Source organism: Orussus abietinus, unplaced genomic scaffold (genome assembly GCF_000612105.2).
Source record: "Orussus abietinus isolate OABI.00-Male unplaced genomic scaffold, Oabi_2.0 scaffold29, whole genome shotgun sequence".
Taxonomy (NCBI): Eukaryota; Metazoa; Arthropoda; class Insecta; order Hymenoptera; family Orussidae; genus Orussus; species Orussus abietinus.
The window spans coordinates 1057315-1073587 of NW_019395567.1; the positions used below are offsets into that span (position 1 = coordinate 1057315).

The 16273-nt window shown below is 47.2% G+C and overlaps 3 protein-coding genes across 4 annotated transcripts; 2 read left to right on the top strand and 1 right to left on the bottom strand.

The window, feature by feature from the left end:
* The first annotated feature begins 912 nt into the window (after nucleotides 1–912).
* On the top strand, nucleotides 913–8110 carry LOC105700977. The gene is made up of 4 exons (XM_012427345.2): nucleotides 913–1119; nucleotides 4833–5066; nucleotides 5634–5979; nucleotides 6938–8110. Exons 1-4 carry the CDS (start codon nucleotides 958–960, stop codon nucleotides 7294–7296), a joined length of 1101 nt encoding a protein of 366 aa, XP_012282768.1. The 5' UTR covers nucleotides 913–957; the 3' UTR covers nucleotides 7297–8110.
* Nucleotides 8083–13060, bottom strand: LOC105700961 (squamous cell carcinoma antigen recognized by T-cells 3). Of its 2 annotated transcripts, none has more exons than XM_012427318.2 (7): nucleotides 12735–13060; nucleotides 11331–11860; nucleotides 11064–11245; nucleotides 9939–10816; nucleotides 9210–9861; nucleotides 8982–9129; nucleotides 8083–8666 (listed from the first exon to the last, which is right to left on the bottom strand). In XM_012427318.2, the coding sequence occupies exons 2-7, from the start codon at nucleotides 11782–11784 to the stop codon at nucleotides 8227–8229; spliced, it is 2754 nt and encodes a 917-aa protein (XP_012282741.1). In that variant the 5' UTR covers nucleotides 11785–11860; nucleotides 12735–13060; the 3' UTR covers nucleotides 8083–8226. The 2 variants fall into 2 exon arrangements, with proteins under 2 accessions (XP_012282741.1, XP_012282732.1); XM_012427309.1 differs by lacking the exon at nucleotides 12735–13060 and adding an exon at nucleotides 12531–12651.
* LOC105700970 (serine protease gd) lies at nucleotides 12294–16230 on the top strand. Its single transcript, XM_012427333.2, has 7 exons — nucleotides 12294–12522; nucleotides 12580–12680; nucleotides 13459–13626; nucleotides 13725–13890; nucleotides 13994–14485; nucleotides 14750–15114; nucleotides 15224–16230. The coding sequence occupies exons 2-7, from the start codon at nucleotides 12621–12623 to the stop codon at nucleotides 15494–15496; spliced, it is 1524 nt and encodes a 507-aa protein (XP_012282756.1). The 5' UTR covers nucleotides 12294–12522; nucleotides 12580–12620; the 3' UTR covers nucleotides 15497–16230.
* The last annotated feature ends 43 nt before the right edge of the window (nucleotides 16231–16273 follow it).

Here is a 16273-nt window from a genome sequence, read left to right on the forward strand (position 1 = left end):
CGATGCAATTTAATTTAAAGTAGAAACGCATGCTTACAGAAAGTGCGTACGGATCGGACCGCGATGCGGTCCGGGGCTCTACGCCGAAATTCCGAAACCTCGGCACCGTGTCCAGTTAAATCAGAGGTTAATAAAATGACCCATCACTTACCCAGGTGACACCCGAGGGTTTTCGTTAGGCGAGGCACGCCGTGGAACAAATCAATCGTGCCGGTGAAAGTTGCCCGACGTGCAGCGCTCGTCGCGCCATCTTGCGAGCTTACTCCGCATCCCCGTTCCCGAAGTTGCATCCACCTCGCGTCCCCAAAAAAAAAACCGTTAATAAACCTGCAACGAAAGTCTGCCACTACTCATTGATATACATAAACGCGTACATACAATTAAGCGTTACCTGTATCAAGATGTACTAAATATAAACTGGAATTAGATTGAAAGTCTACAACAGAAGATGAAAAGTAGCTTCTCGTTATGATTTAAGATAAAAAATAGAAAAATGGCGTTTTACCCATGAATTCCCTATTTCGAGTGAGTTCCATTGAAATAGTTACCCAGAGCCGTCCAATCATGTACTCTGAGAAAGAAAAAGAAATGCCTCGTTAATACAGATATGAATTCCAATAAATAGGACGCAACATTCCCTTCGGGATTACGATGTTTTTTTTTTCCTTTCCGTATTTTCGGTATGTTACTTTATATTTTCCGTCAAATCTGAACCGATTTCGATGATTCTTCTATTTCATCGAACGAGTACACGAGCGACCGATTGAAACCACAGGATCTAACTCGAGATCGGAGTCATATCCGGCGTTTTCTATTTTCCACGTTTGCGGCGAGATCCCGGAAACTCGGACGCGGGCAACGTAGCCCTGCGGGGTGGGCTCGGTAAAAAAGAACGGCGAGTAATGGCGCGACAAGAGAGACCGGCGAGAGTCGCTGGTTGGTCGCGAACTGGTTCCGATGACCCACTCCTACGCGGCTCGGGTGTCGACCGCGAGAGCCGCTCAGTGTCGGCCGACCGGTCCCACCGTGCGCCGGGAATATCCGCGTCCGTCGGTCCACCGTCCAGGTCGCCGGGGCAAGGAAGTTTCCGAAAATTGCCGGTCGATACTCCCCAACCCGGTGAGTCAATCCTCTTCCTCGGGGTCTGGAAAAAAAAGTTTTAATCGGTGAGAGATAGCCGTATCAAGGAACTCGGTAGAGTTTCGAGCCAAATACATTTTTGAGCGAGAACTCGTAGCGTTGAGTGATGCGAGAAATACGCCCTGCGCGTTGAGTTAGAGCGAGATGCCACAGAGTTATATACAGTAAGAATCGAGATTTCAGGAGTGGGTGTAAGTAATTAACAGGGTAAAGTACTCCAAGCGATCCTATGACGCGTACAATGGCGGGCATGAATGCCTCCCCTGCAAATACGGCATCGCCTGTGCAGGGTGGGAGGGCATTGATGTCTCCCAGTGTATCTAGCCATACAATTTTACCTCTTAGTCCTTCGGGTCGCCGGGGCCAGGAAGTTCCCGAAAATTGCCGGTCGATACTCCCCAACCCGGTGAGTCAATCCTCTTCCTCGGGGTCTGGAAAAAAAGGTTTAATCGGTGAGAGGTAACCGTATCAAGGAACTCGGTAGAGTTTCGAGCCAAATACATTTTTGAGCGAGAAAAGCGTAGCGTTGAGTTCGAGCGAGACGCTACAGAGTTATATACAGTAAGGATCGAGATCTCAGGAGTGGGTATAAGTAATTAACAGGGTGAAGTACTCCAAGCAATCCTATGACGTGTACTTAGCCATACAATTAGTGATCACCTTTATTAACCCCTTGCGCTACAATGGCGAGATACTCCTTCAGCTAGAATGGTTCCAAAATTAAATCGAAGCGTAAGGGGTTAATGTAAAAGCTCCAATTAATGTTAGTTTTTTAATTTTCTTAAGATATAACATTGAGGTTTTTATGATAAGATGATATTGAATCATCGATGGATTGCAAAGTATCGAGGTTTCATTGTGATGGTATCAGGACACGTCTACCTCGAAGTGATCAGGATCAAAGATGAAATTAGAGGAAGAATCCGAATGAAAACTGTAATAAGTGGAAGAAGTGCTGTGGGGGAATTAAACGGTTCTTGTGATGGAGTCGTATACCCTGAAGAGCTCGGAGTCCAGGATATGAAATTAAGAAACGAATAAAAAAGACAAGGTTGATAAGTGGAAGTGATGTAGAAATAATAAAAAATTCAAATTCAGGATTCAGGGAAAATGGAGGCAATAAATAATTTGCGTACCACTTCCCGGACGTTCTCCGTGGTTTATGACTCTTCGAGAACAGAGAGAGTGCTTAAACGAACTCGAGCAAAATGACGAGCGAGTGTGCCGCGTTGACGAAAGAGAATTCTCGCAAGTTACGAGGGTTATATCACGTCAGGGTCTTTTTTCCGCTTTTTGCGGGAGTTGCGCCTACGTTAAGCCTTTCTCTTCGACGTAAAATTCGAGCTGGGACTGTCGGTCAAGGCAACGAGAGCGCCTTTCTTCTGGGTGCTGTTATTCGTTTCCGCCTTCGTGGAGCCGGTGATTTCAATGCCTGGGATTTAATTTGACCGGAATCGGTAATGATCCGAGGTCGCTGAATTCGATCTACCCACCTCGACAGGCGTTAATTATCGTTCAGGGATTTTTTTGTCGCTTTTACGGAAAGTGGATCTACATTACGAATTTTTTTTTCGGCACGAAATTCGAGCTAGTCTTATCAGAGCGAGTGATTTCAATGCCTCCATCTTTGTAGAGCCAGTGATTTCAGTGCCTCGGAATTAATTTCACCGAAATTAACGACCTCCAGTTGGTCCCATAAAAAGGAGAGTAAACATTAACACGAGAAAAGTCTTATTAATTTTGTTGATACCTTTCTTCTAGGTGCGCGTACTCGTTCTCACCATCTTGGAGTCGCTCGAATTCTCGCGGTGATTTCAATGCCTCGGAATTAATTCGACCGGTTCCGGAATTATCACCGACCTGCGGTCATTGAATTCGGTTTAGTCACCTCAGGAGGCATTAGTCATGGAGGAAGGACTCCCGGGTTCGTGGAACGCAATTTTACGCAAAAAGGAGAATCGAAATTGACTCGTGAAGGGTCTTGACAATTTTTGTGAAGCCTCTTCTGGATGCGCTTACTCACGTCCGCCATTTTGGAGTCGCTCGATTTTTCGCGGTGATTTCAATGCCTCGGAATGAATTCGACCTGCGGTCGTTCGCAATTTCGCGCAAAAAGGAAAGTTAAAATTGGCCAGTCAGGAAAGTCTCGACAATTTTGTCGAGCGATTTTGTAGAATCATAGAAACGCGGCGTTCAGACACGCTGAAAACCGCCGGAGCGTAGAAACGCGGCCGCAGCCTTGGCCATCGCAAAGTCTATTCAAAGGCTCCTCCTTTAACAATACGCATAAAAAACTAATCTATACGCTCCCAAGCAGGAAAACAATTCACGGTCATGTAACAAATAATACAAAGTTTCGCTAAAATCAGCGAAGGTGAATCGCTCGAAGATCGGCCGGCAAAATATTTTGGTAGGAACGATTTCGCAGTACGGACGACTGAAAGAAATTATTCCCTTCAGTAATAATTAATAATTAAGGCAACTCAAATTCGCGGTTACAGTACTCATTCCTAGTAACGATAAACCGCTTGGTCGAGTTAAACGTCGAAATAGATTGAAAAAAAAATTAATAATCGAGTTGAATTTTCTTTCGCAATCTTGATGCAAATTTACTGAATAAATAAGGAAAATTGTTTTTTCATTGGAAATGTTTTTACCGCTAAGGAGATTATTACTGCCCGAGGAGTATTTTATCCTTTACGAGGGCGAAAACACCATTTTCTCCGGGCTGTCCGCGATTATTAATCGCAATCGGTCCTAGAATTAATGACGATTTCTCTTCGAGGTCTCTAGGAAGGCGGAAACGAGAAATCGGAATTCCATCCCCGGGAAGCCGGCGTGTCCTCGTTTGCAAAAGAATCGGCGACGCAAGCGACCGCATCGAGATCGATTCCCGAATCGGTCGCGGAATGGCGAACCCGGTCGCGGAAGAGGTCCGCGACTCTTCGCAATCGGGAAATCCGAAAATAGGCAAATCGGCGCTTTCGTCACTTAGCGTAGAAAGCTCGAACGGGGGAGGAACGTCGGTTTCCTCGGGGCTTGCATAAGCATCCGACTCGGCTGCAGAGTGGGTCCGATCGATTCCACGGCTTTCTAATCGGTTCCTTCCGACTCGAATCGGTTTCCCCGGTGGAGGTGTCTTGTTGAAGCAGGTCCCCCATCGGTGTATGAATTTCTGTCGAGGCGCAGATGACGAAAGCTCGCTGGCCGAGATGTCTTCTAGGTGACAAAAGATCGCAGTTCGAGGTGTTTTCAGGATATTAAAAATCCGCAGGTCGAGGCATCTTCAGGATATCAAAAGTTCCCAGGTCGAGGCATCTTCAGGATATCAAAAGTTCCCAGCTCGAGTTGTCTTCGAAGCTCCGAAAACTCGCAAGTCAAGGCACTTCGGAAATACCGAAACCCCGTAGATCGGGATCATCTCCAAAATATCGCAAGCTCGCAGGTGAAGATTCTTCAAGGAACCCGAAAGCTCTTAGGTCGAGGCGTCACCAAGGTGCCGCAACTTCCGGCATGAATTATTCACTCAGCCGCGTGGCTCCGTTTTTGGAGAACAATACCTCGGGTTTCCCTCGAGTCTTCTTCGCTTCTTCGACCTGGTTTCTTCCCTTCCCCTCGTGTTCCTGTTCTTGGACTTCGGCGACGCCTCTTCAGGGTCAAAGGATCCTCCCTAAAAAGCCTTTTGCTTCCAGATGGCCCTCACCACCTGGCTGGGGGCAGTAGCCCTAGGCGTCCTCTTCCTCCCCGAAGCCATCGGCCATGGTAGACTCATCGAGCCTCCCTCCAGGGCGTCCATGTGGAGGTACGGCTTCGACACTCCCCACGACTACAACGACAACGAGCTCTACTGTGGCGGCTTCACCAGACAGTGGCAGAGGAACTCCGGAAAATGCGGCATCTGCGGAGACCCATACGACACGCCTACGGTGAGCTCTGCCATCCTTTCCCTATAAAAGAAATCACTTTTCTATTACAGAGCACGAAAAGAGCAAGATGGGTAAAAAGCTGTGGTACAAACCACGAAGTAGTATAAGAAGATACAACGCCATGTCTCGAAATGGTCCCCACTTCAAGGGTCCAAGATCTTCAGATTTTTTTTCGACCTAGGGCCAAGAGCGCCTCCTAGATGAAATTTTGCAATTATTAATTATCGTCCTGTAGTCTTTATCGCGTTGAAAACATTACATCCTGTACACCCTCCGCGTATTATCGTTTCGCTTTGCATATCCTAATCCCAGAATTAAAGGCATTTTAAATAATTTAAGTCGGTAAGGAACATGATCTTGGCGTTCCCTCATTTTCCGCAATTGGCGCTGGCATCGTCGGATCAGCAAAAATCAGAGATCCGGGGTCCCGATTCAGAGGTCGCTTCCCGTGTAACCGACGATTGGCGTTCTTCTTATACTACTTCCCGGTCAGAGGGAACAAAGGCCAATGAATCAAGAGGATGGTACGATCCTTCCCGATGACTAATCCTGTACCCTATTTTTCAGCCGAGGCCTCACGAGTCCGGGGGGAAGTTCGGGAACGGCGTGATCGTCCGCAGGTACCGAACAGGGGCGACGATCCCGGTCAAGGTGGAGCTAACCGCCAACCACCACGGCTTCTTCGAGTTCCGGGTCTGCCCGATGACTGCCCAGGGTCTGGAGGTGACTCAGGAGTGCCTGGACGAGTACCTCCTGCAAGGCGAAAACGGCACTGCCAGGTATTACCCGGGTCCCGGTAACCGGGTCTTCGAGGGGTACTACAAACTCCCGGAGGACCTGACCTGCGTCCAGTGCGTATTCCAGTGGAGGTACACCGCCGCCAACAACTGGGGGGACTGCGGAAACGGCACAGGTATTGATCACTCTTCGATTATCCTCCGATCGCCTTCGACGGGCCTCGTACCGGCTCGAATGAGGTCGAGAGGTCAGCAAGAATTGGGTCCTCCCCTCCTCTTTTTTCCTATGGGAACCTGAGGGGATAATTCGGGACTGCTCCCCATTCCTCCACTTGTAATACAGGTTTCTCGAGGACGAAGTCGTCGGCGTCTTCCTTTCGATCCGTACCTGGAAGGTGAGCAAAGGAGTGAGTGTTTTTTCAAGGGTACTCTTGAAGAAACAATCGACGCGAGCAAACCTTTTGTCTTTTCCATTCAATGAAAAATCTGAAAAAAAAAAAGAAATAATAATTAGCTGGTTATCCGCGACTTCGTCCGTTTGAGAAATTAAATCTCCGCTTTACCCCCCACCCCCAGGAGGGAATTAAAAAAGCAAAATACGGGTTTATTCATTTGCAATTAAGAGCTTGCATTCCGATTGTCCCTCCTCTAAGTTTTACGCCTGTTGGAATATAGGGATTTATAATAAAAAAAGGAGAGCCCCCTTAAGGTGATGTAAAAGTGCCATCGAAGAGGTCTAGTTTATGAAACTATTCTTCAAACTGGGTCTACCGAATTGTTTCAAGCTTTACATCTTAAATGTGGAAGCTATAAAGAACCCCCATAAAATAGAAATTTTTTTGTTTAATTTCTACATTATTAAATTGTGTATAAAAACTGAAATTTCATGGGTGTCATGACCTGCCTTACAGTCTCCATGTTCACGTTGTAAAATTTGAAACGATTCGGTACACCCACTTCAGAGAAAAGTTTCTTGAACGATTTACCCCTCAGAAGCCACTTTCACATCCCCTTAAGGGTGGAGTTTCGAAAAATCTGTCTGGACGATGACGAGTCAGTCATCGAGGGTGATGATTTTTAAATACAGACTTGCAAATGAAAGAGAAAAAAAAAAGATTTGCCGTTAATTCCCAGGTGCCGTGGGATGCGGTCCCCAGGAGGAGTTCCGAGGGTGCGCCGACATCGCGATCGGCGACGAAGAGGCCACCCTGCCGCCGAGGACGTCCAAGCCGGAGACCTCGACCTCGGAGACGGCTCCGGGTCTTCCCGACGAGAGGGAGTCCGGGCCCATCTGGCTTTACGGTCTCGTTATTACCGGTACGTGTCTCTTGGTTGCCTTCGCTGCCTCGGCACTGCTTTACACGTACTACTACCACTCGGACCGGGCCAAGAAGTGGCTCATGGCGAAGAAGCTCTTCGCCTCGAAGATGCCCCCGGTTGCCCCGCCGAGGCACAAGCGACATGGCACGGCCGCTGCACGGTTACAGGTGTAACGTAGAATTCCAGCTCGACGATTGTATATTGCTGTAGCGTAGATTCCTGCATCGAGAAATGGATTCATTTAACCAAAGAAATGTTTCATTAATTCGGATAATAATTATTAATAATATGAAATAGTTCCTTTGGTTGAATGGACATTTTTCCTTTACACGGTGTGGTTGGCAATATGTCCGAGGTCGCGTTACAGGTGTAACGTAGAATTTCACCTCGACGAATCGCTGTGTACAGCTGTTACGTGGATTCCTGGTCGGTGAAAAGACGCGTCCTAGGTCCAGGTCGGCGATCCTTGCGAGAAGGTCACAGCTTCTCCAGAGAGAAAGTAACACGCGAATATAATTAGTATCTCGAGAAGGTCATCGTCGGGATACGAATTCCGGTTTAAATGAACGCCTTTCCTATAATCACGGCGGAGTTAATTTCAAGAAAACGCCCGCACGTCCACCAGGGTGCCTCGATCGGCGTCCAGGGGACGATTTAATACTAAACGGGTACCAAATGGCGCAGCAAATCGGATCGCATGGGAAAGTCGCGAGCCTTAACTAAACGCCGATAATTATTGGCTTGGCTAAAAAATCCTTTTTTTTTTTTTTTTTTAATAATCATTGTCTAGAATTTGACATAAACTCGAAGAGGTCGTAGGAATACGTAATTTTTTCTGGACGGTGACATCGACGACGATGAAATTAAACGGCATGTCGATGTCGCGGGATTTTTCTTTAGCCAGGCCGGTACTTCATTCCGTAGGGCGTACGCTCATCCTGTATATACGAAGACTGTACTCTCATTAAAGGTATTTATTTTATAGAACTGGTACTTTCACTGTACTCGTCGTCGACCTGTCACGCGCCTTGGGCAACTATAAGTTACAACGATAGTTCAGCGAGACGAGGGTCGTTTAATGACCAGGGCGCATAGCGAATGGTTCATTGCCTCTTGTTCAGGAGCATCTTCCGGAAGTCCTGATTGCTCAGAGCAGGCTTCGCGACGACGGAGTCCGAGGTCCCCGCGTTACCGTTCGCGGAGACGGTCTTAACGCTGCGAGGAACCAGAGACAAGAGGGTCTTCGGCAACCCGGAGACCGTCCTGCTCACCGAGGATCCGCCTAGAGACTTGATTCTCGTCTCTTCGAGTCCCTTCTTCCGGTCCGGCGGATGACTAATGGCCACGCTGATCACTTTGTCCTTGACTTTAGTCCCATCTGTGGCCAGCAGCGCCTTTTTGGCGTCGACTTCGTCCTGGAACTCGACGTACGCCAGTCCCTTGGAATGTCCGTTGCGATAGGTCACTATCCGCACGTCCTTTAGGGTCCCATGAGATCCGAAGAGCTCCTCCAGGTCCTCCTTCGTGGTCGACACCGGGAGACCTGAAAAGAGGCAGCGATGAGTGTAAAAGAGGTTCATCAAAACCGACATCTTCGGGTATTTTCTTTCTCTTTTTAGGGTGATATGAAAAGGTTATTCAATATACGTAAGACGTCAAAACATTTATAAAACTTTTCTCCAAATCGGATGAAAAATTAAATTTCACAAGCACCATGTTCTTTATTAGGGCCTTCGTAATCATCTGCTGAAGTTTCAAATGATTCGGTGCACCCAGTTTGGAGAAAAGTTTTATAAATATTATTACGTTTTATACATATAGAAAGGTCATTTCGTAACACCTTAATGACACGATATACCTTTGACGAAGAGCTTGTTCTTCTCCAGGGAACTCCTGTACTTGAAGGCCGACCCTCTGGAACTCTTGTTCGGATCGCATCTAGACACGAACATTGGTCGGTTGTTCACGTTTGTTCGGTCTAGCTGCAATGCTCGCTCGACGGCTTCCTGGGAAATTGAGGTTAACTTAGGTTAGGTTGAATTCAAGGATTGGGGGTTTTATTTCATGTTGGCATGCGGGTACTTACTGGACTGGTTAATTGCACGTAGCAGAAGCCCTTGCTACGTCCTTTGTAGTCGCGAATCATTTTGAACATTGTGATCGGTCCAGCCGGTGCCAAAGCTGCCTTGACGTCCTCTTCCGTAGCTGAGTAATCCAGGTTGCTGATAAAGACGGCGATTTTGTCGTCGACATCCGGGGTGCTCTCTTCGTCTGTTTGTTCCCGTTCTGGCGCCTTGTACCCTGGAGGAGGTTCGACCTTCGTGTCATCCTCTTCAGCATCCTCTTCAATACTTTGAGGTGCCCCTTTCTTCTCGCTGCGTTTCACACTTTCCTGCGACTTTAATTTAACGTTCGCACCTTCCTTGAACAACTTCTTCGGGGAGCCACCCAAGTTCTTCCACCTGCCTCCGTCTTCTATTTTTCGCTTGGCCTTTCGATTGGAGATGCCGGAGCAAGTCGTCTCAAATTTTGGAGATGCGTTCTGCGCCTTCTGCCTCTCTTCCGCGAGTTTGTCCATCCTCTCCTTGATCTTCGCCTCGCAGAACTCCATTTGCTCCAGGGTGCCTTCGTCACGTTCAAAGTTTAACCAAGCAGTGGCAATGCTCTCTGGCCAGTCTTTGACGGATGTCAAGGCTTTCTGGTAAAGCTTTCGGAGATGCTTTGTGAACCCGTAACTCCTGTAGAGGAGTAGTGTATTAATTTCAACTGATCGCTTGTGAAATACATTATATTACTTGAAGTAACTTTATAGTACCTCTCAAGCCGAATGTACTCCAGCCAGCTGGCAGCTGTCGAAGAGTGGCCCTGCGATAATATATCAGCCCACAATTTACGAGCCTTCTCTATGTCGTCCGCGTGAATCGCTTCGGTCCTCGCCCAATATTGTAAAATTACGCAACTGGGATCTCCTTCAAGGCCGAAGTTGTTCGCCAAGTGTTCGCAGGCCTTGTTGAAGGTACTGCTTACGATCTTCAACTGCTTGTCCTCCTCTTCAGAGTCCCGGTTAATTCCACGACGCAAATACTCCAGGTAAGTGAGCCAGACGTCACGATACTCCTCCGCAGTTGGGAACCCAGCTGCCAGGGCATTTTCCAGGATGCTCTGCACTTCCGACAGTGGTTTCTTCCACCTCTCAAAGGATCTGATCCACTTTTGCCAAATCTTGGCACACCATGGCACATTTCTTACTGCACGTTCATACACTGGCAACAATACCGATTCCATTTTGATGTTATCTTCTAAATAATTGATGTAATCCAACCATAGAGATGCTTCTAAGCTAATTTCAGATACAGCACGCTCGTACAACACGGTGATGCGTCCTGGGTCACCGTTCTGCTTTTCATGCAGTAGATATCCTTTGAAAGCATCCAATAATTCAGCTTCACCTTGGGCTGAAAGAAGCTTCTCTTCGAAAGGCAAGCGGACGGTACATTTTGCAATCGCACGAGTGTATCCACTGTTCAGGGTACTATCGTCAATGTTCGATTTCGCTCCCTCGCTGGCTCGCCAAGCCACATACTCTTCGTGAGCTTTTTCCATGTCGAGCAGGGGACATGCCAGCTGACGACGGAAGAGGCTCCCAATACGATCGAGTTGTTCAATTCTTTCAGCCTTGTTTGAAACGTCAACCTGAACACACAAAAATTAATTATTAATGAAATTGAAATGAACCGGCATTAAAATTAGCATTGCCTTTAACACGTTGAGTGCCATGTCAGTCACCGGTGACTGACACTGAACTTTCCGTTCAGGCCGCATCAGTCATCGGTGACTGACAACTGAACCGTCCGCAGAGCGCGTGGCCTGAACGGGAAGTCGTCAAAAACCGCGTGGCACTCAATGTGTTACTTTCAGAGTAATTTTTTAATACAACTACCATTGCCAGCAAGGCTGTTTCAAACTCTCGGAAAGCTTCCCATATGATAGCGCCTTTGGTGAAATGCAAGCCCACAGAGGTAAGAGCGCGCTCGAACAATTGGCGCACGTCTTTTACCGCGTCCTTCTCACTGCCCATATTACCAATACTGAACTGCAAGTATTCCAACCAAATATCAATTGCTAGAAACAAAATATAAATACATTAATAAATTAATAAAATTTAGCGACGTAGTTTATTTCTATGGGAAAGTTAATGCAAACATACAAAGGTAATCTTTAACGGCTCGTTCGCAAAGTTGCACGACAGCAGCCTTTTGCTCGGGTGTCGTTGCTAGTTTAATTTCGTCTTGCAGCCAGGATAGCCACAGGTCGGGACTCAAGGGATACTTAGAGCTCATATTTTCCCTTGCAGCTCGCAATCGTTCCAGTTCACCCATTCGTTGCAGCTTAGCAATGAGGGCTACGTGACTGGCGTAATTATAAGGATCTTCTACGAGAGACGTCTCCAGCAACGCAACCTCTGTCTCGTCCGCGTTATCCTCATCGTCGTCGCTGTCCGATGGCTCGCTTTCAACCTTATTACTGGTTTCCTCTTCGTTTTGCTCGCTCTCCATAGGCTCGTCCTGTTCCTCGAGATCTCGGGAATCTCCATTCTCCTCGTTTTCGCCGTTTTCTTCTTCCTTCTCGATCTCATCTTCCGCGGGACTGTCTACTTCCATTTCTAGTACCTCTTCCGAGTACTCGTCAGAAACGTAGATTCTTCAATACGTATTTACTTGCCCGGCACAAAATGCCCTACAAAACGTAAACATTCCATTAACATTTGAAGGTTATGTCTGCTAACGACCTGTTTACGCCGCGCTTCATTTATCGCCGTTAAGACGGGACCGCATGTGGGCGACATAACCTCGCGACTGCAATGTGCATATAGCAACAGCGCATTTCTGAACACTACTTAAATTGAACCTGATACATTTTTGACGGATCTATAAATGTATCAAGTTCTCTCAATAAAGCGCTAGTTTTTACTCAAATTAACAAAATTTTACCAACTCCTCTAAAAAATTGACTCGTTCCGATTCGAATTCCTTCAAGTGCGCCATTTTTAAAATCCACTCAGTCACCTATGGGGAACTTAAGACTACCATTTAAATAAAAAATACTGAAATTTTTCCATTTGTAGACGGGAACCAAAATTGAAGTGATGTCCCTCTTGTTCTTATATGTATACTCAAAAGCCTGAATTTTTGAAAATTTAATCTTGTATACGATTAAAATAGTTAAAAGCCAGCATATCTGTGCAAGGATTTTTCTTTCGAACTAGTGAAGAGTATTTCTTTCCAGGCTCCGAGGGGAAGACCAGTAAAAAGAAGAAGAAGTACCACTCCACGAAAGAAAAGAAATCCTCTTCGGGGCTCTGCGGGCCACATATGAGCAAGAAGCTCAAAAGATTTCAGGTACATACCACCAAAATTCTCGCGTGCAAAGTGTATCTCTTCGTCTCCTTTTTGCAGTCCCTGCGTAAATACTGTCGCGAAAAAGCGAAGTATTATCGATGGGGTCCTTAACTGCCCACAGGATTCGCACCACTCGACGCACTCTCCGGAACGATCAGGTGAGTCGAGTCGAATGCTTCTTAAACACTAAATATTTAATTCAAGTTATTTACAAGCCTGGTCTAACTATAATTGATCGAGCAGTTGAAACAAATCCATGCATAACAGCAATAACAGCCATAAGAGTAGGTAAATTCAAAACGGTCATTTTCTTCCCCGAATGTCAATCTTCAAAGTAAAATTAAATCCTCGATCGATGTAGAAGGTTAACCTTTGTCACAACAATGCGATCCAAATCAAGGTTCGCTCTCTTCCATAGAAGTTCCTTCGTTCTCCTTCCAAAGGCATGAATAGAAGTTCCATGTTTCCAAAATAAGGAGGGGAGAGACTAGACACATTGAAGTCGAATGTAAACGTATGCACAGAGAAGGAAGATGAAAAACTCGAGACGTAACATTCCCTTCATCAGTCTGTTGTATATGTGTATATCCGCGCCTATTCGTGGGTAATTTCTTCCTATTAAACGCAGATTAATTATAAGTCCCGCCATTTAAACGGCGTCAAAGTTTAGAACGACAGCGATCTCTTCCTTTCCTGGATAGGAACACTCCGAAGAGGGCAGATGAGTACCTTTTATGAATTTCTGACTCGGGCTCGCGAAAGGGACAAAAGATAGACACGATTCACTGGACACTTTGTATAGAAGAAAAAAAAAATTAAAAGATAAGAAATTCGTACACCATTCAAGCTTGCGAAGGAGAGGACGCGAGTGAATGGTGCCCTCTTCAGGGTCTCGGAATGTCTCGCGCGATTCTTGGTTTCCTTTGTTTGGGGCAGTTCCTGATCTCGACAAGCCTCTGCCAGTCACCGTGTCCGAACTTCTTCCGCTACCTTCGAGACGATAAAACAAGAGAGATGGTGGGTCGGGTCGAGATCCCAGCCGCTCCGAGAGGCGTTCCTCTGCACCTCAGGGTCAGCCTCAGCATCCCTACGGTCCTGCCCACGGTGAGTTTTGGACACCTCTTCTTTATCTTTCAATCGCTCTGATCAATGAATGAATTTAATTCATCAACAAGATGATAATGAATTACTTTTGCTTCTAGAAATACGTCGGCCGCCTGCAGCTGGAGCAGACGAAAGAGGAGGCGATCGGAATGGTGAACAAAGGCAAGCCGCTGGTCTACATAATTCATTTTCCTCTCCGTCAGCCGATTCCTCTGATCACGAGGATCCTCTTCAATCGACGTCAATACTGCATCGGTCCTCGAGGTAACGCAATAAGCGAAGGGCGAGTATCCTAGAAGAATGGAGCACGGGGTAGACGAGGATAGATTGAAGATGCTAAGAGTTAGGACGCAAACCCTTGTTCCAGCCATGGGTCCATTCGTCACATCCATTGTCCTGGAGCATACGTTGTTCCCTCCGGAGGTGATCCACCTCTCGGAAGGTCCTCTGAAGCCGGGGTCCTGGGGAGACTATTTTGGAGGTCATCCGGAAGCTGTGAATACTGAAGTCGAGACGACCTCGCTGGAGCCTCTTCCTTCAAGGGTGGAATCTCTCCCTTCAAGCCTGGAACCTAAACCGATGCCAATGGAACCAAGTTCAATGCCGAATTCGATGTTAAAACCAGAACCTGGTGCGATGTTGAATCCAAGACCGCAACTGGAAACTTCGCCCTTCTTTTACCCAGAGATTGATGAAACCTGCGGCCGACCTCGAAGTGACAACGTCAACCTCCTGATAGCGAAGGGCGAAAGGACTCGACCTGGTCAATGGCCCTGGCTCGTCGGCATCTTCTTCGTAAAGCTGAAATTCGAGTTCCAGTGCGCGGGGAGTCTGATCTCAAACAGGCACGTGCTGACTGGTAAGCAGTCTCTTCAGCTAATATTTCAAGCTCTTCGTGAAGTGGTTCACTAACGCTCACGCCGTGGTAGAAAACACTTTTTCTCATAAAATCACCAGAACTGGCCGGTTCCTCGATGGAACCTTATAGCCTCCGTATTCACATTGTCAAGTTTGAAACGATTCGCTACACCCAGTTTGGCGAAAAGTATCATAAACGAGACTTCTTTGGCGCCATCGCCTTAAATAAACAGAATGAAACAAGCTTGTAAATCATTTTTCTCAGCTGCCCACTGCTTCAAGCTGCCGGAAAACGAGGACGTGCCGGTGAGTTCGTTGCTGGTCTCCATAGGTCGACATCGTCTAGACGACTGGAAGGAGAGCGATTCCGTCAGCGTGGAAGTGGAGGATCTCAGGATGCACCCAGAGTACGGACATCGTTTCAGCGGGTCCTCCGACATCGCGGTGCTGGTCCTCCGGGAGAACGTCACCTTCGGCAGGACGATACAGCCGGTGTGCCTGTGGTCAGGGTCCAGGAACCTGGACAATGTCGTCGGGGAGTTCGGCTACGTGGTGGGCTGGGGCAGGGACGAGGAAGGCCACGCCAACGTGGCCGAACCCAGGATGATCAAAGTGCCCATAGTCTCTCAGGTCGGAGCTGCACCTGTTCCTGGTTTCTAGTTCCCAATCCAAATAATTGGCGACCTGGGGGTGATGCATAAAGAAAAGACATCACCTTAACGAATTTATCTTCCACCAGGAGGACTGTCTTCGCAGCAACCCGGACTTCGTCTCGGCGACCTCTGACCGCACCTTCTGCGCAGGGATGAGGGATGGAAGTGGACCTTGTAACGGAGACAGCGGCAGCGGCCTCGTCCTCAGGAACGACCTCACGGGGGCCTTCTACCTCAGGGGGATCGTCTCCTTGTCGCTCCTCGACAAGAAGACGATGTCCTGCGACCTCTCGCAGTACATCGTCTACACGGATGTCGCCAAGTACCTCGACTGGATTCGCAAAGAAATCGAGACCTGAGGTGGCTACCGACGATAAATCGTGGCGATTTCTGATCTGCGCAGTTCAATCAAATTTTACAGCGTCCACGCGACATCCAGACGTCTATAGTACATACTATAGTACTCACGCGACATCCAAACGTCAGATAAAAATGTACAGATTTATCGGAACAGTTTATCGTTGCGTTTGTGGCCACCTCAAGAAGGAGCGACGACTTCCGCGAATTGATCGAATGGAATGATTCGAGTGGGCAGGGAAAATTCGGACGTGGACCTTATCAGGTATTTGCAATGTTACCGAAGACAACGAAGATACGGTGACTGTGTTCGGATTACAAAAAAGGAAAAAGAAAACTGTTACCTTTAACGTGGCGAATGGCGGAGAGGAATGTGAGACGTTGAACTCGTGTAAATATGTGCGGCTTTCGGGTCTTAAGTAGGACAATGTAAGACAATCGAAACGCCTCGGTCTCTATCGGGTCCGAAAAAGTGAAATATCGACATTTAGATTGTAATTCCGTAGTTTAGTTCACTTGACACCTAGAGATAAATTAGTAAATCCGGGATTTCACGTCAAAAGACGACGAACGACAGATCTGGATTAGTGTCGACTCGTAAGCGATAAGCAACGGTGAACGGATAACTGCGCAGCCTAGAAATAAATAAAATATCCAGACTCCCCTTATCAACATCTCTGTACTTACTACAAGTGCCCTAGACGTGGGATTGTAATAGAATAAAATCTGAATCGAAGGGCAGTGGGTTAGTCGCTCGGACGCCAGTAGGTATCGGTATC